This window comes from Mercenaria mercenaria, chromosome 1 (genome assembly GCF_021730395.1).
Source record: "Mercenaria mercenaria strain notata chromosome 1, MADL_Memer_1, whole genome shotgun sequence".
Classification (NCBI taxonomy): domain Eukaryota; kingdom Metazoa; phylum Mollusca; class Bivalvia; order Venerida; family Veneridae; genus Mercenaria; species Mercenaria mercenaria.
This window is the reverse complement of record NC_069361.1, coordinates 101,761,824-101,787,217: the sequence shown is the minus strand read 5'-3', so window position 1 is coordinate 101,787,217 and position 25,394 is coordinate 101,761,824. Positions and strand designations below refer to the sequence as shown.

The window sequence follows — 25,394 nt, the reverse complement described above, 5'->3', positions numbered from 1 at the left end:
TATTACACTGTATATCATTTATTTAATGTAATGGAATGCGCATTAAGTTAAAAGTTAATATGGGATAAGTCGTCTACTCGGGAGATAGCTCGTTTATTATTACGCAGTCAAATAACCGGATTAATGTTTCAACCGCAAAGCGTTCTAAAAATATATAATCCTCTAGAGAGATATATGTTACATACTTTTACTAATATCATATAAACTATTCAGTAATACTTGTCAAAGTACATTTCTGTGATGAACAAAACTAATTAGCAATTTCCTGTTTTGGCAGTATCCTTAAAATAACTGAATGTACCTTTTTGGAATCATACATACATTTTGATCGATTTGTTGTTGAAATACTTTTAGAAAACTGGTGCCTATTAGTACCAATTATAAGAATGCAAATGTGTAGATTTTCATTTCATTTTATGAAATGGTTAGATATACTTTCCTTTGTTATTGAATTAATTTTGTTAAGTTGTTTTCTTCCTTTATAACGTTTATTGATAGTTTGTAAATTCTAAGGATTATATAGTGTTTTCTTTATGACTTTTCAAAAATGAATGAATACTCTGTTTGACGTCATTGAGTTTTGAAATGTTATCAAATATTGTTTATGCTAAATTTCAGAATAATACTATCAGTCATATTAACGATGCTTGCAAAATATCAAATGACGGATTAGCTGTTTTGTTCAGCATATAATATTTACATTGAAAGTAATGCTCCAGTTGTAAAGCGATTGCAGACACTCACTACCTGAATGTTCCGTAGTTTTATGTGTAATAGGTAGTAAAGCAGCTTGAACTACAGTAGTTTGTAACATGGAATGATTTGACCATTTACTTTCGTATTTATAGTTACACCTTGCATGGGAATCACGTGTTATAATGGTGGACAATGTATTGCAGACCTAACATCCATTCCAGTTAAAGCGAATTGTATTTGTTCGCGAGGATTCACCGGCAATGATTGTAAAAAAGGTATTTTTGACAATGACAAGTGCTATATTGAAATTTAGCTATATGCGAAAGATAGATTTAATATTTTAATTGCCTTACTGAGAAACAATGTATACTCGAAGGTGAGTTTTAGAATTTGTTTGCCTTGCCTAATTAAAAATTTTGTTTCAGTTGTTGAGAGCACTAACAATTTACCTGGTATAAGGAATTTGCCTAATACAACAGTCATTAAGCAACACTTTGACAGCAACAGCGCCATACCAACACATGTTAAATGCGATGAATTAAACCCATGTTGTGTCATCGTTCCATACCAAGGAGACAGTAATAAACCGTATGTAACTGATACTGTTAGATTGGTATAAAGTTATACATATAAGTAAATGCCATCAATAGCATTGAAGTCTGTTCATAGCCACATAAAGGACATGTAAATTTATGTTCATTTTTAAAGGGGTATGGCACATATATTTTATGTCACGAACGTTTTAATTGTTTTGCCCCCGAAGGTGGGCATATTAAAATCGCACTGTCCGTCCGTCCGTGCGTGCGTGAGTCCGTGCGTCCGGTAAATTCTTGTCCGGGCTGTAACTCTTCCATCCATAAAGGGATTTTGAAATAACTTGGCATAAATGTTTACTATAATGAGACGACATGTCATGCGCAAGACCCAGATCCCTAGCTCCAAGGTCAAGGTCACACTTAGAGGTCAAAGGTTAACATGGTCCGTTTCCTGTCCGGTCCATATCTCTAGCATCCATAAAGGGATTTTGAAACAATTGGGCATAAATGTTTACCATAATGAGACGACGTGTCATGCACAAGACTCTGACCCCTAGCTCCAAGGTCAAGGTCACACTTACAAGTCAAAAGTTAACAGGGTATGTTTCGTGTCCGGTCCATAGCTCTGCCATTCATGAAGGGATTTTAAAAATACTTGGCATAAATGTTCTTCATAATGAGACAACGTGTCATGAGCAAGACCCAGAACCCTAGCTCCAAGGTCAAGGTCATACTTAGAGGTCAAATGTTAACATGGTCTGTTTCTTGTCCGGTCCATAACTCTGCCATTGATGAGGGGATTTTGAAAATACTTGGCATAAATGTTCCCTATAATGAGATGAGGTGACATGTGCAAGACCCAGACCCCTAGCTCCAAGAAGTCAAAGATGTTTCTTGTCTGGTCCATAACTCTGCCATTTATCAAGGGATTTGAAAATAATTTGACACAGATGTTAACCATATTGAGATGTGTCACACTTATGACCGAGGCCTCTAAGGTCACAAAATGATAAGTGATTTTTTGCGCATACAACTGTGGCATTCTTGGGCCTACTTCGGGGGCATTTGTCACCCATAGTGACAGCTCTTTTTTTATTATGTTCTTATTTTAGAACTTTGTTGAAATGATATTAGAATGAAGACATATTTCACTATTCAGACCACTGTTTGGATAAAAATATACAGATCTAACAATTACACTGTATCCAAGTACGTGGCGACTTTACAGCCGCCACACGGCACTTCATTGCTATTATTGTGATAGTTAATAAAATCTGTAAAAGGAGCCCTTGCAACCCTAGACTGTAACTAAAAAAGAATAATAGCAGAATCGGTTTGACCGAGTCTGTTCATGAGAGATAATGAAATGTGCAACACCTCTCACGCGCCTTAGCACCGGCTTAAGCGGAACTCTATTACACATTTATTGAATGGACTCCATGATCCCAAAGGACCAGAAAATATAACAACACTAGATCCAAGTACGAGGAGCCATTTTACAGCCGTCATAAGGTACTTAAAGATTGCTGTTGTGGTAGTTAATAAAATCTGTAGAAAACATCCCTTGCAACCACAGAATGCAACCGAAGAATAATAATAGCAGACTCGGTTTGATTAAGTCTGTTCATGAGAGGTAATAAGATGTGCAACACCTCTCACGCCCTCTAGCCTGCAATGAAGATTTTAGATCGTTTTAGTTTTGTTCTACCTTTACAAATGTATTTGTTAAAAGCTTTATTATTCGGATCTGATAGCAAAATTCATACAAATGATACATTTAATTATTCAGGCCCATCTTTGGGTTTAAAGACACAGATCTTATAAGTACGTTGAACGCAACAGTGGCGGCGGATAAGTCGCAGCAGAATTTGCAATATTTCCAAACTTGCGTTAAAAGTGTTCCGGGAAAGAAACATAGAATGTGTATACAAACAACAGCGAATGGTACAACAGAAGGGTATGCTATTTTCAATTAGACGATTCCTTTAATTTAAAAGTTACCTTACGTCACATTTTAACCCCCATTTTACTATACTATGCAGGTACCCACTGAGACTGCTCAGCTTTTTCTCTGTAAAGTAAAGGCATAAAGATATACTTTGTTAAATTGCTAAAGCCATTTTATGTTATAACGGTATCTTTAAAGCTTTTCTGTGTATGTAACATGGTCCGACGTGCATTTGCTAAAACAGGATTTAACATGTTCAAAAGAAAAAAATACAACAAGGTCTTGACGTTTTGAAGTTCCTCTTGATTAGATGATAATATTTAACTAAACGTTTTTCATACTACATTAATATGTTAAAGTAACAAAACTTCTGTTTCAGAATCAATATTGATGAGATTTGTTTTGAAGTGGAATTTAAAAGTGGAGGTTGGTACATAAAAATAACTTAATAAGATAAACATTTGAAAATCTTTAACATTTTAGAACTGCTTGAATGCACATATATTCAATCCGGCTTACATAGATGCCCACATGACAGATGTTCTCACTGAAATCTTACTAGATGTAGTTTGAAATTTTGAGTTCTTGTATTAAAGGATTTGTTTTAAATTACATGATCAAAAACACAAATTCGTGATTTGTGCCCGTACCATTTTTAAAGCTAATGATATAGATTTATTACTTCACAAAAAATAAACCTGTGAGTTTCAAACAAATCGGAGCAAATTTTAATTGTTTACCTTTAATGCTAAACAGATTTATCTAGATCAAATAAGAATATATTAAAACAGTTATATTTAGATTTTTAAATATTTTGTTAACTTGTAATACAATTTTCTTTTTTAGTATATGCAAACATTTCTATGTACTTGCGAAACTATAAAACCACGAATAACAATTCTTATTATATAATATAATAGACATTTTCATTTTTATAGGCCAGGACCATTCTTCGGTAAGAAATAAACTTTTACAGCATAGATATGAGTACAATTAATGCATTTCACATAGCCATACTGTACACACTATTTATTTCAAACAAGCTATTTTTAGTTTCCACTTGGTATTGCGATAGTATTATTGTTTAAAAACTACGAAAGGACTGAGACTTTTGGATCTCTTGGAAGTTATGTTACCTTAAGTTACTTTCTGTACGAGTAATTGCACTGAGAACCAGCCATTGCAATATATAAACCCAAAGAGACTTTTACAACTGAAAGTGGTTCCTTTCTGGCGTAACCGGTCTATTGTTAACCAGTATATGTACTTCTCAGATCTTTCAGTTTTAGTTATGATGAACATTAGCATATTTACAAAAATATTAACCATGTTTAGTAAGTTGGTAGAATACTTAACCCGTCATTGGTACGAATGTCAGTTATCAAAAAGCAAAGACAATCTTTATATGAATGAAGTATAATAGTATATACTGTTTGATTCAGATTTGGTATGTAAATATTTCAGACAGAACCGAAGTTTACCAGTAGTCTATCAAATGGATCAAGCGTTTTATGTCAGCCAAAGTCGATCTGTCATATTCCAGTTATAACAGACAAGAAGTCTGGATCTTGGTAATAGCTCTTGAATTAATAAAAGCATAACATGTAGCTTATTTGTTTTGATTTTGATAGATGCCATTTTTCAACAGTATTTCGTGTTTTAACGGCGGCCAGGCAACTCAACCAGTGTTGCTGGATTAGTACAAGTACTTACTTTTTCTTTGCAAGTAACTGCCAACTTCTCCACATGAATCAGAGGGGGAGAACGCAAAGCCTTTCATCAAATCGTGACAGAAAACTTAGCCTCGACCAGGAATTAAATTCCGACCCGGGATCCATAGATCAGCGCTCTTGTTAAGGCAGCTGGGTTCCTTAATATATCATACAAATTATTGTTGGTAAGAGTGTGGCACATTATGAACAAAACAAGTCGTCTGCTGTTCTTTGTCTTCTGAGCTTTGTGCTTCCTAGATATAATGTATTTGAATCTAGTGTAAACGGCCTTTGGTGTTTTATTACGTCTTAACGTTTGAGATCAGGTGGTCCCCATTGGGACCCATAAGAAATAAGTGATTTATTTTACTTTGATTGGTCGGCCCAGGTATTAAGATCATATCTTTATTCTATTTAATAAATCTTAACGTATACTTGACGTAATCTTTGTATTAATGTATTAATTAGCATATCTATTTTAAGATGTTTATAACATTCTAATCAAAGCATTTTAATCTATATTAGCTATTGTATACATGTCTTTTTATTTCATTAGTTTTATATAATGTTTTGTGATCTTATGCCTCAATAAATTTGAATTGAATTGAATTGAGTCCATTTAGATCCTCTCTATAACAGAGTTGCGCTTAATTCTGTATTAGAAGGATTATTATTTTGCTTGGTTCGTTCTATGTTGTATACCTCAAATGTATTGCTTATAGATTAAATTAAGTTTCCATATACCAGACCATTGATTAACGTAACATATCATCAATAGTGCAAAATTGTTTGTTGTAATTCAAGTGGTGTAAAAGGTAATATAGAATAGCACACCATTGTAACTAAATTATGCCAGCTATTACAACTAGCTGTTTGCAACCTTTCCATTACTTCTTGTCTAAAATGAAGTAATTTTGCATAATTTAAAGGAATTTTAGGAATGAAAGAGTGCAATTATGTATTTACTTCAACGTTAAATCTATTACATTGTTATATAGAATAAGGCAACATGGATGACTTCACTTTTTTCTGGTAATAATATTCTTGTTAGCTCTTCCAATTATGCCCACATCTAGATATTTATATTTTACCATTATAAATCATTGTAGGTTTTGAGACATTCTTTGCTATAATTTTGAAGGTATTGATCAATTTCCTGGAATAAACCCTTGCAACTGAACGTTTATACAATTCATTCACAAATACCTCGGTTGAGCTTATTAACTTAGCGTTATTCAATTATCAATGTATACTACTTGTATTCAGTGAACAAGTTAAGGAATGTGGAGCAGGTATGACGGGGACCCATGTTTTTAAGACAACTGAAGTCGGCGATAAATGTGTGACAGATGTAGCTATCAAAACCCGTGAAAATGGAAATACAGATACACTTTGCATATCAGCTGGGTATGATATTTGCATAACGTTTTGTTTGACAAGTGCTTAAAAGCTATTACGTGTTAAAACATATTACTATTAGGTTACAGTTTCCTAAAAGAAAACAAATGGTGTGTTTCAATAAATGTCAATAAAATGTCTTGTCCAATGAATACATTTATAAAAATTGTATTTATCAGTAGGAGATATTCAAAGGTTTACACAATACATGTACCATATATCATAATTATAATGTACTGTTTGCTTTGTTAATTGCCAGAGTTTTGATTAATATTAATAAGATTTGTTCGTTTGGCTCTTTTAAGCATTTTACTCTCAAATTTTCATCTTATATTTACAGGCTTGGTGGGGAGGAGAGAGAAATGAAAGTACTTACAAAAGTGTCAAATGGTAAGTGAAATGACTGGTATGTAACAGTTTTATTTTGTTTTGTTATTGTATAGCAGAAGGAATATCACTACTTTCATTTGAAGGATTTAGCAGCTAAAATAGTAGCAACGTTTTTTAAAAGGATTTCTTGCTTTCTTTAAGGTCTCGGAGATGAAATTTAACTGGAAAGGATAATTCAGCCTAAAACGTAGGAGAACTTGTGTGTTTAAGTGTTCTTTATATAGAGAATTACAGGCTCCTGTCTTTTGATATGAATGTTATCAGGCTGAAGTTTATATGGGCTGGAAGGTGTTAGGGAACCATATCAGCCGAGCCTCATAACACTGATATCAAAAGACAGTTGTCTGTTACTCTATTCATCATGAAACTCATACAACCTGCCTAGAGCAACATAGTCCTCATCTCTTACTTTGTAAAATTGACTTCTGAAGCAAAAAATAAGTACATTCGATTTGATTTAAAATTCGTCCGCTTCTGAAACATTTGAACGAAGCAATATGGCAGTCATCTTGAATTCAACTTGGAAAATGTTTATTGACTTTCTGATATTCTTATAAAAACTAACAACAAGATAGACACTTACCTGCGTAAAGATAAAAAAAATCATACTCTTGAATAAATCAGAACATGCTTTATTTCCACATTTTTAACATTTGACTCCGGCAACATCACATGCCTCAAGCACTGAAAATCTAGTCTTAGTCACAGAGAATTTAAAGATTTTAAAATCACTAAATTTACACTGTTCCGAGAATAATAATTAAAAGAAAAAACTCTTTTGTTTCTACTTAATAAAAATAGAAGACTTATATTAGGCATAAATCAAGAATAAGTATAGTGTCAAGTGTATTATAATCCTTTCCAAGTAAACATTGTGATGTCATGATGAATGTTACACAATGAAGTCATTAAATACTACTGTCTGTGTGATAAAAGTGAAGACCAGCATACTTTACTAGTTGAGATTATATAATCTGTTTAGGTAAAAAACTTGTAAAACTAAAACTGGACTAATAAAATTCAATCTGGAAGGAAACTGATGTAAAAATTTGTCAGTCTATATGGGAGGTGCTTAATTTTGATATCAGGTCAATGACATGATATAAGATATCAGGCAAGTGATATCAGGCACTTTGTATAGTAGTTGCATGATAAATTACATTAAAGACCATACGAGTTAAGGGTGAATATTTTGACCCTCCCTTACGTGGTCACTCTCTTAATGCAGGCTGTACTGATAAAACAAGATTTGAATTGAAAGAGTTAAAACTTAATATGTTTCCAGAGTTCGGTCCCTGTCAGAAGAAGCATTGTTTAAATGGAGGACGGTGTAATTCTACAACTGAAACAACAGCTGTGTGTGAATGTCCTCCTGGATATTCTGGAAATTTGTGTGAAGGTAGCACATTGTATTGACACTAATATATTATTTCCATGTGAACACTTAGGCAAAATTTACAACGGACATTAATGAGAAATTAATTTAATGTTATAGTCCACGGCATCTTCGATCTCCGTTTACTTTTCCCTATCGGCGGGTAAGGACCACATTAATTTTTGTGTCAATATTTGGCTGTATATTATTTATTCAATGTAATGGAATGCACATTAAGTTAAAAGTTAATACTAGATAAGTCTTCTACTCGGGAGATATCTCGTTTATTATTACGCAGTCAAATAACCGGATTAATGTTTCTACCGCGAAGATATCTCAAACTATATACATCCTCTGCTGAGATATATCTTTTGTGTTTTACTGATATGATATAAAATAATTCAGTATTACTTGTCAAATTACATTTCAGTGATAAACAAAACCAATCAACAGTTTGCTATTTTGACAGTATCCTTAAAGTTACTGAATGCACCCTTTTTGAATTATACATACATTTTAATTGATATATTGTTTATAATACATCGAAAAATGTTTGTGTTTTTAGAAAACGTGAGACTACTGGTACAAATTATAAGAATACAAATGTGAAGATTTTCATTTCATTTTATCAAATGATTACATATATTTTCCTAGTGATTATTTTGTTGTTTAAGTTGTTTTCTTCCTTTATAACGTTTATCGAGAGTTTGTAGATTCTAAAGATTTAAAGTTTTCTTTATGACTTTTCAAAAATGGGCCGAAGTCGTAAATGGATGATCGATTTTGACGTCATTGAGTTTTTGAGATGTTATCAAATCTTTTTATGTTAAATTTTAAGATAATACTGTCAGTCATGTTTACGATGCTGGGAAAATACCAAATGGCGGGTTAGCTGTTTTGTTCAGCATATAATATTCATATTTAAGTGGGCCGGTGGTCTAGTGGTAACACGCTTAACTGCCAATCCAGAGGTCCGGGGTTCGAATCCCGGTCCAGGAACTGGAAATTTCTGAGATGCTCTTGAGTGTCTCCCACCTGACTAAGAGGCCTGTACTGGTTCTTCCCAGGAAAGACGGCTTCGCGTGTATCGGTGTTATACACCGGGCACGTTAAATTTATTTTTTTATATTTTATTTTTTTATTTAACGTCGCACCGACACATGATAGGTCATATGACGACTTTTCAGCTTTAATGGTGTTGGAAGACCCCAGGTGTCCCTCCGTGCATTATTTCATCACGAGCGGGCACCTGGGTAGAACCACCGACCTTCCGTAAGCCAGCTGGATGGCTTCCTCACGTTGAAGAATTCAACGCCCCGAGTGAGGCTCGAACCAACATCGATGAGGGGCAAGTGATTTGAAGTCAGCGACCTTAACCACTCGGCCACGGAGGCCCCATCGGGCACGTTAAAGAACCAGACTGTCTGTTAGCAAAGAGCTAGGCTAAATTAGCCGGACAAGCCTGTATCTCTCTCTGTTCTCTCTGTCTGTTCTGAGGGCTTTATCTCACTCTGTTCCTCTGGTCAGATCGCTCTGTGTCTGTACTAGTAGAGTATGAATTTCGCGCCCTGTGTGGCTGCGTTCGCTATATGTAAAGCGCTATAAAAATCTGGTATAATAATAATAATAATAATAATAATAATAATAATTAAAAGTAATGCTCCAGTTGTATAGCGATAGCAGACACTCATTATCTGAATATTCCGTAGTTTTGTGTGTAATAGGTAGTAAAGCAGCTAGAACTACACTTTAACCATTATTTTCGTATTTATAGTTGCACCTTGCACGGGAATCACGTGCCATAATGGTGGACAATGTATTGAAGACCTGAAATCCATTCCAGTTAAAGCGAATTGTATCTGTTCGCGAGGATTCACCGGCAATGATTGTAAAAAAGGTATTTTTGACAATGACATATGCAATATTGAAATTTAGCTAAATGCAAAAGAAAAGATTAATTTAATAGTTCAATTGCCTTACTAAGAAACAATATATACTCGAAAGTGATTTTGAGAATTTGTTTGCCTGCCCTAATAAAAAACTTTTGTTTCAGCTGTTGAGAGCACTAACAACTTGCCTGGTGTAAGGAATTTGCCTAATACAACAGTCATTAAGCAACACTTTGACGGCAATAGCGCCATACCAACAGATGTTAAATGCGATGAAGTAAACCCATGTTGTGTCATCGTTCCATACCAAGGAGACAGTAATAAACCGTATGTATCTGATACTGTTAGACTGGTATAAATTTATATATTAATTTAAAAATATATTCCATTAATAGTATTAAATTTTGTTCATAGATGTAAATTTATGTTCATTTTCATAGGGGTGTCGCATTTACACTTTACGCCACGAACCTTGTAATTGTTATTATTATGTTCTTATTTTAAAACTTTGTTGGAATAATATTAGAATGAATACACATTTCACTATTCAGACCACTGTTTGGATACAAAGATTCAGATCTAACAGTTACACAGAAAACAACCATGACGACAGAAAAGTCGCAGCATGATTTGCAATATTTCCAAACCTGTGTTAAAGGTGTTCCTGGAAAACAACATAGAATGTGTATACAGACAACAACGAATGGTACAATACAAGGGTACGCACAATCTCTTCAACTAGACAATTCATTTAAAAGTCACATTATGTCGGATTATTAGTCATAAACAAAACCGTACATAATATACTTTTGGCTTTCAGTTGTTACACATAAACCCTATTAAACTTTCAAAACATAATTATTTTACGAAACCTATATCTATCAGAACATTTCACAACTGTATTCCAATCTGTATATGTTTTCATTTACTAAAATATAGTATATTAATTTTCTAAAAAATAGGACATATATCATGACGGCTAGTCTTCACACTGCGTTTGTAACTAATTTCTCTTTAACAGATGCACAGAACTTAATTAATACAGCAAACGTAAGATGTAGATGTTACATCAAAAATGTTAATCACACCTTTTTTTCAGAATCAATGTTGATGAGATTTGTTTCGAAGTGGAATTTAAAAGTGGAGGTCGGTATATAAAGTTATCAAAATAATAAGTAAAGTTTATAAAATTCTTGCACTAGACAAATGTGAATGTATACAAGTATATTTCACAAACTGTATGTTTTGTTGTGTTTTCGTCGCACCGACGCAATTATAGATTATTAGGCGATATGCTTGGCTTTGATTGTGCTGGAACACCACAGGTGCTCCCTTGGAGAATTATTTTAGGCACGGGCTGGCACCCAAGTGAACTCCTAGTAATATACGAGCCAGTTGGAAGGTTTACTCAGTGAGTTCTTTACTTGGAGGGAGAGAGATGTACACGCAATTCAAAATCAGCGAACTTAAACACTGGCCATGGAGGTTCCTTCGGATAATTTTAATTATTTACTCGCTTGGCAAATGTTTTCATTGAATTTGAAAGATTTTTTTCTAATACGACATTTGTCGAGATATAAAATGTTGATACATAATAGTTATTAATAAAAGAACCTATGCTTAAAAAGCAAATTACAAATTATTGCCTCATTTGACTACCATGCCGTGTTTGAAAAGTTAAGTTGTAAAGGTATTTTTTTATAAAACAAGAAAATTAAAACGGATAAAAGAAAGTCAAAAATAGCAAATTTAAATTGTTAAAGTGCCTAGAAATAATTTTATGTAAATAAGAATATATCAAACACGTTATTTTGATTTTTTTTTGGTATTTGCCTTTTTTTCTGATTTTCCCTTGCCATAGACGTTTCTCTTTAGTGTTGTGCAATGTTTTATATGTGATTCAGATACTTCTTAAAACCAAATTGATTGCTTTTAAAAACCACATGAACTACTTCTTCGAACCAATTTAACAACACCTCTTACTTTTAATTTTTGTTTTCTATTTTAGGTCAAGGTCATTCTTCGGTAAGATTATTACTGTTATTTTTTTCTTCCAGAAAAAAATCGTAACTTTTGTCCTGTTGGTGTAATAAATTAATGTTATCACATATTTGACGTCAAGGGGGTGAAATAAAGCCATTACATGTAGTTGATAATACACTGGTATAATAAAACTTTGACGTCGACGTCGTTTATAGTATAAGAGACGTTGGTCAAGTTGACTTGTTTATAATAGCTTAAGAAAGTATAAGTTTTGATATTTCGGCAGGAAAATCTAACATGTGATAAAAAGAATATTACATTTGTGACTTTCCATATTGAATTTATTAAACTCGTTAAATAAAATTGATAAAATGCCAGGCAGAGTCTTGCATTTTATTCAACGATAAATCAATAAATTCAATGTGGCCTATCCTGTATCTACATAGTAATAATACAGAATATTTTGCAAGCGTGTATTCTTCGTAAACTATCACGTGAGTCATATTGTGTTTGTAAATAGATGTGTTTAAAATGGTGCAGAAATCTAAAAACTGATTAAAAATATTTACAGTACTTAACAAACAACTGCAAACGAATAGCACTATATGGATATATAATATACATGTTGAACATACTTTAAGACATGTTATAGTGCGTTCAATTTGACCTGGCGGGGCGGAGTTAATCTCTGGCTTATGCAAATAATGGTGATCTCAAAAAAACGAGCAAAGTAGGTAGAGCTACGATGGTAACAGTGTAAGGTAGATGATCTGTGAATTCAGGTGGCCGAATATACTACATATCCTACACAATAATGCAATAGACCGTCGCGAAACCACGCCCCGGCAGGTCAATTAAAATGGACTTTACGATTAATTATTAAAATATTTCAGACTGAACCGAAGTTTAGAGGCAGTCTGTCAAATGGATCGAGTGTTTTATGTCAAACAAAGTCGATCTGTCATATTCCAGTTATAACAGACAAGAAGTCTGGATCTTGGTAATAACTTTTAACTAATAAACACCATTGTAATACTCTTTGAAATTTATCTAGCATTTTTCATTTTTTCGTATTTCTTTTTCTCAGTCTGTTTGCTTTGGAGCTGTTGTTAGCGGTTAATGCGTTTATGTATATTTACAAGACATTCTAACACGACCAACGAATAACCTACATACATGTAGAGCAAAATCCATCTCGGGTTATTCTGCAATAAACCACTCGCGTGCATTGACGTCATCCGATCAAGGTGCGTAGCACGGTGGTAAAAAGTAGTTACGATTTTTTCTAACACTGTTGATACTAGTATGTCGTGTTAGAATCGAAATAACAAGTTCCCAAGTGTGATTTATCTAAGAATAACCCTAGTTTTTCGTTCTTATGCGAAACAATATATCACTCAGGTTTACGGTCTTCGTGATACATTCTTACGCATAAGAACTCAAAACACGGGTTATTCTACGATAAACCACGATTGAGAACTTATTATTTCTTAATTAACTCAACGTTACGTATTGAGACAGCATTTTAATATATTTTCACATGTCATGAACAGGCTCGATTTTAATTACACTTGCTACAATTTTGCAGAGTTGAGTCTATGTTTCCAAAAGGACTTTATATAGTTATTATTAACCTAGAGTTTTAGGTGCCTTGTGGTGGCCGTTAAAAGCCAATAGATACTTTTAAGTCATTCTTATCATTATCAATCATTAAGGTCATTCATTATTACTTTAAAACAGAGTTCCACTTTACCCAGGATTTTAGTTGCATTTTGTTCCCTAAACAAACTCAGTCAAAGTGAAAATGTTATTATTTTGTTTGGTTGCATAGTTTGTTTCCAAATAATCTTCAAAATCGCCTCCATCGTCTTAGTAAATGATTTTCTATATTCTGATATATTCAGCTGTGTTTCTTTATACAAGACTATGCTTTCTCTTATGTTATCAGGGTAAGTGGCTTTATTCCGAAATCTTTCAGATTTCCAGACGTGCAGAACAGAACAACAGAAAATTTCATTAAAATACAAGCTTCTGTAACTTAAATTGTATTTAGATGAAGCGTATTGTGCTATAGAGAATTTATTTAGTTACGGTATATATCCTGGTTGGATGGGATCTGTCAACTTATATAAATGTCAGAAATAAGGACTCTGAGTATTTCTTGTATTCAGTGAGCAGGTAAAGGAATGTGGAGCAGGTATGACGGGGATCCATGTTTTTAAGACAACTGAAGTCGGCAATAAATGTGTGACAGATGTGGCAATCAAAACCAGTGAAGATGGAAATACAGATACACTTTGTATATCAGCTGGGTACGTATTTGCTTGACGAAAAGAAGGGGACTACTGATAGTGAAATTTAAATACAACAATTTACGTTATATAACTATAACATACTTGAGAGCAATAAAATATGATTAAACTAATAACATTCTTGTGTATTTTTAAACATTTGGAATTACAAATATTGTACACAACAGTCGGCTTCTCTGTTTAATGCGATATATTTTGTTTCTTCCAAACACAGTTATTTCATGCTTGGGTTTTATCTATTCATCCCGTAAGTTACCAATAGCCGTCTTATACTTAGGTATGTGTTGGTATTACATCGTCTTCCATTATCCATCCGACATAAAAAGCAGATTCCAAGCGACATCTTCTCATTAATCTTGATACATCTTCACTACATTTGGACATCTCTTTATTAATCGTTCGGTGGATGTCCATTTCTATTTTTAGCTCCCGTGAGCCAAAGGCTCATGGTGAGCTTTTGTGATCGCTCAATGTCTGTCGTCCGTTGTCTGTCGTGCAATACTGCGTCCGTCAACATATTCTGAAAAAGTCTTCCCCTAGAAAACCACTAGGCAGAATTACACCGAATTTCACAGGAATTATTTTGGGTAACCCCCTTTCAAAATAGTTCTAAGAATTGAATTCCATGCAGAACTCTGGTTACCATGGCCACCGAAAGGGAAAACTTAAAATATCTTCTGGTCTAAAAGCTCAAGGCAAAGAGCCTTGATATTTGGCATGTGGCGTCATCTTATGGTCCTCTATCAAGATTTCTAAATTGTGCCCCTGGGTTGAAAAGAGGCCCACCCCGTGGTCACAGGTTTATAGGAAAAAACTTTAAAAATCTTCTTGCTTAAAACCACAAGACCTAGGCTTTTGATATTTTATATGTAACATTGCCTTGTGGTCCTTTAAAAAAATTGTTCAAATTATGCCTCTTGGTTGAAAAGAGGCCCTGCCACGGAGTGTCTCAAGATTTAGAAAAAATATTTAAAGAAAAATACATACCTTTGCGGTACAGAGGACACTTTGACCGGAACTCTCTTCTGCCTTTAAAACGTTTAAATTTGATTTAAATGGGCCGTATTTTAAAGTCGTCTGAAATTGATAATAAAAGAACCACATGTACAGTAGCTGGCAACATTATGTTAGTAGGCTCATTTCAAGTAGTTTCTAAACTACCAGCTAATGTACATGTTTTTCTATGTCTTAAATGTCTAATCAATATTAATCAAACATAAAATGTAGCATCCTTGCAAAATTTTCTCCTTTTTAAGATGGCTTTAATTGTGAAGCTTCATTGCCAACCTACTTGTGTCTTCTTCTTTTTATAGGCCTGGTGGGGAAGAGAGAGAAATAAAAGTGCTTACGAAAACGTCAAATAGTAAGTGGCAATAATTGATATTTTACCTTATTAATTAAAGTTAATTTCTAATGAGTAAAGTTAAGTTCTTACAGAAGGAAACGCCTCTTCCGTTTAAACTTCTTTCTACATAGAAAACCAGCAAAGTTTAAATTCAGAGCTCTTTATTTCTAAGCAGAAATTAGTTTCTTACAGAAGAAAACACCACTTCCTTTTTAACTTCTTTCTTCATAGAAAACCAAGAAAGTTTCAACTCGGAGCTCTTTATTTTTCTAGCAAAAAAGTTGTCAAAAACAATAATTATCCAGTCTAAAATATAAGAACACATAAACTAATCATCAGTGTTACATGTCAGTTTAGAATGTTATACAATGTCGACATTATTTGTAATTTGCATTTTCATCTCCTTTTATATATCATTTAGTAGTTTAAAAAAAAAGAAAAAAAAAAGTGTTATCAGAAATAGTCAGAAATATACAACTTCCCTAAGAATGAATCGAAGTTTTGACTTATTTGGATATAAAAGCCGAGATGTACGGATTCTTCGACCAAACATTTATATTTAAACCACTCTCTTTAATTAATCTATTTGTCAGTACTTTTGAACTGAAACAATTGTTTTAACATGAGAAAATCGTACGAAAAAGTCTTACCTTAAATGGTATACTAATCACACGTGTCTAACCGTCTCGTTACACGGCACTGGGGATCAAAACCTCGTTAACACGGATATCGCCGGTATTCTTATTTTAGCCTCGCTACAGTCACATATTGAAACCTCATAATACTATTAAGATATTATCCTAATTGTGATACTGGCGGTCTCATCAAACATTGTATGTCGTATTTTCTAACTCTTATTACTGATTATCACTCCCGGTGATATTGATTTATGTTTTGCCGATTAGATAAGATTAACGAACTTTAAATACCACTATCATTGTGTTACGAGTTGCCTCAGTTACGACGTTACTGTTGTGTATAGGTAATGGCAAATGTAGTATTGTTTCTTTCGGGTAGTTAGTGACTGGTGTTTCCGTACCTGCTTGTGCAACCCAATGAATTCAAACTAACAAAAAATAATAAATAACATCCCTGATAATCATAAGTTTGTTCCCAACAGTCTGTGAACTGTAGAAATGAGGCTCTCTGCAGGATCTAAAAAGACAATATATAGTCTGCTACATTATAAACATGTGTTATGGTCAAAGAATCATTGTCAACCGATATAGCTCTTAAAAGGTTTTTTTTTTATATTGACAATCCATTTTGCATATGGGTTGCAGCTCACGTTCTATTTATCATAACTTAAATGTAGGTTTGCTGTTACATCTCAGCATAAATTGTGTTTATCTGTTTCCATACATCTTTCACAATACATATTTATCATATGTTTTTTGCGACATGTATAAAAAATATTTAAAACGAAGAAGCTTACATAAAAATATAATTAAACACTGATTCTATTTCCAGAGTTCGGTCCATGCCAGCAGAAGCACTGTTTAAACGGAGGCCGGTGTAACTCTACAACTGAAACATCAGCTGTATGTGAATGTCCTCTTCATTACTCTGGTGTTGTTTGTGAAACAGGTAAATAAAGAATGTAGACAATATGTATGCCAAGACTAAAGACTAAAATCTTTATTGCTGCAATTATCATCATTATCAAGTGATTTGTGTAGTTTGACTCGGATTACAAGCTCATATCATTACCATCGTTAACACTGACATTTTCAAACAGTTAATTGGACTCGGCAGAAGTTATGGACTTATAGAAATGATCTGTATTTTTGTATTACATGTATTTCGTATATGTATATTCAGCATCCGGTTATTTACTGCAGGAACTGAGACATCAATACTTCTTCTTATTAGCATGTAATTGTTATATAGTGTGACGTCTTTGGCCTGCTTACCAGACGTCCAGTGTAAATGCCCTGTAATGTAAATAATTAATAAATTGTATCAAGTGACAGAAAGCACTTAAGTCAAATCGTGAGAACTAATTTCAAATCAGTTGTAATTCTATATGTATCAAATCCTTATAAAAGATATAAAAAGTGTCTAATATTCAATGTCAACAGATTATGTCATTTCTCCGAGTCTGTAAGAAGATCCTTTGTAAACATAGAACGCAACCAAGCAAAATAAAGGCAAGACTTGATTTGATTGAACATATACTTGATATGAATTTTGCATATCCGCAGGTTCCAGTAGTACCGACTTGAATGGGCCTTGATTACACAATAATACTGAATCAACTTTATAATCTCAATAGACCAAAACTTTTTGCAACGCCAAGTCCGGGCGATTAATTTTATGGACGCAACACAATCTTTAAGACATAGTGTAAAAGTTAATCAAATCTGTCAGCAGGTATACAATATATCGATATAGTAAGGGCGGCTCCGCTTGCTCACTTTGACATGGAATGTTGCTACAGTTAACAGTTAACAGACAACTCCAGACGTGGCATTCAGTCTGGTTATCCCCACCCCAATCTTCAATAAACACATCTGCCCAAAAAACAAGAACATAATGCGGGTTACTTAAACATTTACATGGCTGTCATTTTCATTCGCCGAAAACGTATGATATACTCGATTAAAAATGCGCTCTGATCTCTGCCGTTTGACTTTTGCATATGTATCGCATAATTTAAGATGAAAAGATGATTTTATAAAATATCTAAACTGTGTGTGTTTCCATAAATAACAACGACTGCACTTATGTCGAGTACATTATCCATATGATAAAATGCATCATTTTAAAATAAGACAGAGCTATAGAATGTAAACTGATTTTTAAAAAAAATAAATGGTCCCGATTTTCATAATTTAAGAACTGAAAACAACTACAACTACCTCGACACAAGCTTCTACAACAATTGAAACCCCTACAGCAACTAAAGCTACTACAACACTAACAGATTCTACAACACCTGCAGCTGCTACAACTGCTAAAACAGCAACTGATGCTAGTACAACACCTTCAGCTGCTACAACACCTATAACTACTACAACAACAAAAGCTTCTACAAAACCCACAACTGCTACAAAAATTAAAGCTCCTACACCATCTTCAGCTGTTACAACAACTGATTCTCGTACAGCACCTTCAGCTGCTACAATAGCTAAAGCTGCTACAGCTCCATCAACTGCTACAATAACTAAAGCTACAACACCTTCAGCTGTTAAAACAAATAAAGCTCCTGCAACACATTTAGCTGTTACAACAACTGATTCTCGTACAGCACTTTCAGCTGCTACAATAGCTAAAGCTGCTACAGCTCCATCAACTGCTACAATAACTAAAGCTACAACACCGTCAGCTGTTAAAACAAATAAAGCTCCTACATCACCTTCAGCTGTTACAACAACTGATTCTCGTACAGCACTTTCAGCTGCTACAATAGCTAAAGCTGCTACAGCTCCATCAACTGCTACAATAACTAAAGCTACAACACCTTCAGCTGTTAAAACAAATAAAGCTCCTACATCACCTTCAGCTGTTACAACAACTGATTCTCGTACAGCACTTTCAGCTGCTACAATAGCTAAAGCTGCTACAGCTCCATCAACTGCTACAATAACTAAAGCTACAACACCTTCAGCTGTTAAAACAAATAAAGCTCCTGCAACACATTCAGCTGTTACAACAACTGATTCTCGTACAGCACTTTCAGCTGCTACAATAGCTAAAGCTGCTACAGCTCCATCAACTGCTACAATAACTAAAGCTACAACACCTTCAGCTGTTAAAACAAATAAAGCTCCTGCAACACATTCAGCTGTTACAACAACTGATTCTCGTACAGCACTTTCAGCTGCTACAATAGCTAAAGCTGCTACAGCTCCATCAACTGCTACAATAACTAAAGCTACAACACCTTCAGCTGTTAAAACAAATAAAGCTCCTACATCACCTTCAGCTGTTACAACAACTGATTCTCGTACAGCACTTTCAGCTGCTACAATAGCTAAAGCTGCTACAGCTCCATCAACTGCTACAATAACTAAAGCTACAACACCTTCAGCTGTTAAAACAAATAAAGCTACTGCAACACATTCATCATATTCTCCAACTATTATGAAAACTGTTCCTACTGCGTCTTCATTTGCGAAGAGTGCTGGCACATCAAACACGACAGGTTTGCGATATATAATTATTTGACACTCTTTCGAATTGTACTTATAATTAATGCGTTTATATTAAACAATAATGTAAAACCAGTCTTTATACGAATCATACATAATCAGTGACATTGCATTCAGGAAATTGATGGTTATAATAAACACAAATAAACGAGTAGTGAAGAGGAAATAATGTCCAGGTTTCGATAAATAGGTAATATTATTTTGATACATTGGCTAGTCTGATCAATAGCGTTTGTAAATAAAACATTGTTATATTACCAATGTTCCCGTTTCAGATAATTGTGACAACAAGAAAGGTAAGTACGGTAATAAAAGGTGATAGAATTTGTTTAAAACAGAAAAACAATCAATAACTTAATATTGACATCAGGTCTATAACATCTGGTCTATTTTGAACGAATGAAGAGACTATTAATTTAATATGTAACATGTGCACAAGCTAACATTATTAGCGTGGTTGCTATTTCATGCTTATACAAATACGTTAATATATAGGTTTATTTTCTATTTCTCATGTTAAATGATACTCTTTGCGACATTAAAATTTAAAGCACATGAAGACCTACGAGAGCTGTTCAAGTTATATTGGAACAAAATAATAATAATTAAATGTCCATTGATCTATATTTTTGTAACAATTGTTCGATTTGACATGACATCCATGACAGTAATCAATAATTTTGCAAAGCTTAAACCAAGACCCCAAATTGTATTAATAGCTTAGTGAACCAGTTTTTTAAACTCGTCCTCATAGTCAATTTTGTTGAAGAGTCTTTGTAGACCACGTGTGCAGTCGTCTTCTGGAGAACTACACATATCATATAGTCCAGAAATGACACCTATGTTCTTTGCAACTTCGATACATTAGTGTTGTTTCGATACCGCGCTTGGCAATCGAAATTCTTCATGTGATGAAGCCATCCAGGTGGCTTTTGGATGGTCGAAGATTCTGCATTAGTATGTCTTAGATATATCTCATATTAGCTGGAAAATAATATATACAAGTGTTAAAATCGTGTAGCTGTGACTCTTGACCCCTCAGATCGATGACAAATATCCTCACTAATCCTAAGTTGTATTTTTCATGTGTATTAATGTATCCACCAACTTTGTTGCAAGTGCATATTCTAAATGATATATCCACATAATATTACAGCACTATTACCTACATAACTACGCCTGTTTCTATCATAAGATGTATATAACTGAGACCCATATAGTTGAAATTAAACTCGACTCTTGGATACAAGATATGCTTTTATTTCAAACCTTCCAAAATATAGTGTTTACCCTACCTTTAGAACCATACTTAGGCCGAGTTTACCCTACCTTTAGAACCATACTTAGGCCGAGTTTACCCTACCTTTAGAACCATACTTAGGCCGAGTTTACCCTACCTTTAGAACCATACTTAGGCCGAGTTTACCCTACCTTTAGAACCATACTTAGGCCGAGTTTACCCTACCTTTAGAACCATACTTAGGCCGAGTTTACTCTACCTTTAGAACCATACTTAGGCCGATACTGATCTCTTATTTCCAGTTTGCATTTATGCAGGGTAGTATATTAGCCTCTTCAAAAAGTGGTGTTGTGAAGTGGTTGATTTGTTTAAAGCTTCATAGAAACATAGGGAAAATACTAAGTAGGATAGAGTCTATAAAAGAATATTGCAACATTAAGAAACAGCGATAATCCTCTCTTTCGTTTTTTTAATTCAAAAGATTTCACTTCAAAGTCTCTATCATATGTATACAATTTAAAGTTCCATAAAGATTTATAATCTATGTTGAAAACAAATGAAACAGATGTCAAAATAGATGATATGCATAATAACATAGTCAGAAAAGTGTTACTTTGAATGCGATTCTGAGCTAGAACCATAAAGGGTGGTATACAAAAACAATAAATTCAATTAAACTATCTACTGTATTCATCAATATTCAAATCTTTGACAAGTATTAGAGATTTTTTTTCCAGTTGAGGACTTAGGAATTTTTAACTGCTTCATCATTCTAAATTACTTTTGGCAGTAGTTTACATTTTAGTTTCCTTTTTCAAACATGATATTTTAATTATATTTCAGCTAAACAGCATGCTGTAAGTATGATATTATTAAACATTAGGTTCGCGATTCAAAAGTGGTATTACTCGAGTCTGTGATAATTCATGTAGAAGTGGGAATTCAGTAGGGAATTGGTATCATATATTCATATGTATATTTACATGCTTTCCATTGCTATGTTATTCATTCCATTCTCCTCATTTATTTTCTTATTATAGGTTTATCGTGTTGTTCACGAGTGGATATTTTTCCGTTTGAGTGTTGTTTACAAAGGTCTCGTTATTAGAGTTTGTACCTTAATAAAACTAACAATGTATGTTTTTATCATTCCTTCATACATTTATAAATATGCTTGATCCTTTAACAAATATGCATTTATTTTCAGCGAAGTATGGTAGCCACTGGTTATGCTAGTTGCTTCTGTATGGTAAAAGGGAAGAAGGTGTACGTTATAAAGAAACGACCAGTTGCAGAGAAAAAGAACATGTTTAAAGCTGCAGGGTTTGGAGCCGGCGGTATGGTTGGAACTCTGGCGGTTGGCATGATTGTGTATGCAGTAGTGAATGCCATAAGGAAGCCGCGGAGCAGAAATAAACCAACACCTCGCCCAAAGAGGTCATCACGTGTTCATCCGGCAACGTTAAATTATTAACACGATATATACAAGAGGACAGTGTGTTTTGATTTAAAATGTCTACCATTAATTGAATACTTTCGATGTTTCTGTTTCAGATATAGTTTCTCTGTCTAAGGGCTTTTTTCTTAGGGCTTTTTTCTACTCTTTTATTGCAACTCTTGTAATATGACAAAGCAAACAATCTGACTGGTCCGACTGACTTTAGCTTGTTTTACTTTACATGTCACTGGTTCTATATTGGGTATCATTCGGTTATGAAAAACGACACAGTCAAATATAAGGAGATTCTGCAATTTCTTATAGAATTAATTAAAATGACAAGAAAAGTGCTTATTACATCTTGGGCAAAATATGAATTCTTTTACAAGGGCGAAAAGCAAGAATTATTTGCCTAAATACCAGATACCATGAATAACTTTTACTGTATTTGTATGATTGTTTTGTAAGTGAAAAAGCTTGAAAAGTGCCGATTCTGCTACTTCATTTATTTGTTCTTAACAACATTTGCGGAATTACAACTGAGTTTAATGTTTTGAAATGTTATCAACGTTGTGTTGACTGACTAGAATTGCGTCATTAGATCCTTCATACAAATATATTGGTAATGTCGTCAAACATTGATACGTAATTTTGCCAAATAGTTTCTTTGATCAATATATCTACAACAAAATCTTTATTTCATGTAACTGCTGTAGTATATACAATAAACTCTGCGCATAAGTTTCCTGTTTTTATTATCCCCTACTGATATGAAATAAATATATATTCCCTCGTTCGTCCTTGTCAGTCCGTTTTATCCCTTGAATGACATTATGAAACTTATTTTTAATGCTCATTTTGGTCATCAATGAGACGACGTGCAGATCCTATATCTCAAGTGCAATTGCTCAACATCGGGGTCACCGTTACTGAAATTTAAAAAATAGACATTGATCGCTGCATAACTATAGTCTGGATTGATGTAACGGGAGGCATGTTTTATAAAAGCAAGCAAGGTTGGGACTGCATATTGAGTAATTTTATTTTAAGAATAAGCTCGTTATCACTACACACTGCACTATATTTTCATACTTACATCAAAGTTCTAACGTCACCGAGTGATATAAAGCGTTGATGTATTGTCTTTTTTTAAAATTTGCGATTTGTGATTGGTGTAAAAGAAACGAGCCATTTAAGCCCAATACGGCCAATGCCATCATAATGATTACTAATATTATGGCCGTGAGTGAGTGGTCTAAGATAGCTTTCTGAATTGAGGGTGTTTGGAGGCAAGTAGTTTAATTTCCAATAACGGATTTTCGTAATATTCTTGCATAAAAACTTCGTTTTCACTTGATCCGAGCTTACTCTTAGTATATTAACAGGTCGCAAATCATGTGTTAAGTCAATTCAAGTGTTGTTAATAAATGACATTTATTTTAGAAATGCTTTACCAGTGCCGAATATTCATATTTGCGAAGATGTACATCTGGCATCTTAGTCTTGTTTCTGTCATTATAACCTCTTTTGTAGCATAATAGATGCAATCCCATCCATAGAATGTCTTGTTGTATTAGTTACCAACCCTACATCCCACCTCCTAAGAGATCCATATTAAACACCAACGAATTCAGCGTTAGGGAAAAGAAGACTGTTAATTTTTTTTGATAATTTTACGATTGTTTATTTTAGGATTCATATCAACGAATGTAAGAATTATCAATCTATAAGTTTTGATTTAATTTCTTACATAATGCATATAAAGCTTTGAAGCAGCACAACACGTTCTTACTCAAAATAAGTGTTCGTACTCATACGTAAAGTTATCATTCTTAAAATTGGATTCTTGGGTTCTTGTTTACCAAACTCTAAATGATATGCAAAAATATGGAAATCTCATGTTTGTAATAACGAGAAATAAAACTGATCGTTTATATACATGCTTTTGTAAGTGATTTTAATTTGTGCGTCACGGTTTCTGGTTATTTAAAACATTTTGACCATTACCAAGAAAACAAAATTTTAATTAAAAATCGTTAAGTCATCACGTATAAAAACAATGCTTTTGTTTTCGTGTCATATTTTTATGCAAGAATAGCGACAATACATATTTGTTTTTAGCAGTTACGTCTGCAGAACTCCGAGGAATTGTTCGTACATGAAATGGTCTCGGTCACCAACAATTCCTCATACTTTAATACTAAAAGGAGCATTTGCCCCATTATAGAAATATTCATTTATAGCAATCCCGTCACGATCACGAGTTTCAGAATTAGGAATGTTTAGTGTTGAGCATTTGTCTTGGATATAACGTTTCTGTTGAGAATTCCATCATATCGACATAACTGATGTCATACTTCGACTTTCATGTTTTCTTATGGTGGTCCATATCAGCTGAATGGCTTCCCGTATGACGACCCGCGCAGGGCTATAACACTGAGTAGAGGACAAGCGATTTGATGTCCGCGGTCAAGGAGGAACCCTGTATTGGTTAATCAATCCCGTGAACACGTCGCAAATCCTAACTTCATTCCTTGGTCATAGATTTTTATTGTTGTATCACAGCATTTACAATTTACCGGTTTGAAACATAGTCGACTGCATTGATATAGTTAGAGGCAAAGTGCTATGATTGTTGAATAAGATACAAACTACATAGCAAAATATACCAAGTATTAGAATAACTGCGTTTACTATGATAAAATAAAATAACGATTAATTAATAGTTGTTTCTGGTATGCTTCGAACTCACACGAAGGGTTAGTCCCTTAAGTATTACGTTACAGAGACACTATAAACATTACGGGGATAACAAATAAGATGTTATTATACTTTATATGCCCTGTAAATATAGCTTGTTTTACAATTACCAGTAGTTCTTTATCATGATACTTTAAAGACACACCGCGTGGTTGGTGTTAGGCCTTTAACAGTTTTAAAACTAGCTTTCTGTTTGACTGTATCTGGCGGGACGACAG

The 25,394-nt window shown here is 33.8% G+C and overlaps 1 protein-coding gene across 3 annotated transcripts in view; it reads left to right on the top strand.

The window, feature by feature from the left end:
- LOC123563934 (uncharacterized) overlaps window positions 1–23,157 on the top strand; it is a 104,099-nt gene extending 80,942 nt beyond the window's left edge. The window contains exons 55-76 of one of the 3 annotated variants that reach the window (XM_053518845.1): window positions 849–971; window positions 1,122–1,284; window positions 3,022–3,189; window positions 3,560–3,606; window positions 4,119–4,135; window positions 4,645–4,751; window positions 6,159–6,299; window positions 6,631–6,680; window positions 7,966–8,079; window positions 9,830–9,952; window positions 10,109–10,271; window positions 10,496–10,663; window positions 11,044–11,090; window positions 11,953–11,969; window positions 12,821–12,927; window positions 14,099–14,239; window positions 15,553–15,602; window positions 17,055–17,171; window positions 18,424–19,731; window positions 20,014–20,034; window positions 21,822–21,835; window positions 22,186–23,157. In XM_053518845.1, the coding sequence (XP_053374820.1) occupies window positions 849–971; window positions 1,122–1,284; window positions 3,022–3,189; window positions 3,560–3,606; window positions 4,119–4,135; window positions 4,645–4,751; window positions 6,159–6,299; window positions 6,631–6,680; window positions 7,966–8,079; window positions 9,830–9,952; window positions 10,109–10,271; window positions 10,496–10,663; window positions 11,044–11,090; window positions 11,953–11,969; window positions 12,821–12,927; window positions 14,099–14,239; window positions 15,553–15,602; window positions 17,055–17,171; window positions 18,424–19,731; window positions 20,014–20,034; window positions 21,822–21,835; window positions 22,186–22,452 (3,473 nt within the window). In that variant the 3' untranslated portion in view covers window positions 22,453–23,157. The remainder of the gene's footprint in view (window positions 1–848; window positions 972–1,121; window positions 1,285–3,021; window positions 3,190–3,559; window positions 3,607–4,118; window positions 4,136–4,644; window positions 4,752–6,158; window positions 6,300–6,630; window positions 6,681–7,965; window positions 8,080–9,829; window positions 9,953–10,108; window positions 10,272–10,495; window positions 10,664–11,043; window positions 11,091–11,952; window positions 11,970–12,820; window positions 12,928–14,098; window positions 14,240–15,552; window positions 15,603–17,054; window positions 17,172–18,423; window positions 19,732–20,013; window positions 20,035–21,821; window positions 21,836–22,185) is intronic. The other 2 variants (XM_053518847.1, XM_053518853.1) reach the window with 2 other exon arrangements.
- The last annotated feature ends 2,237 nt before the right edge of the window (window positions 23,158–25,394 follow it).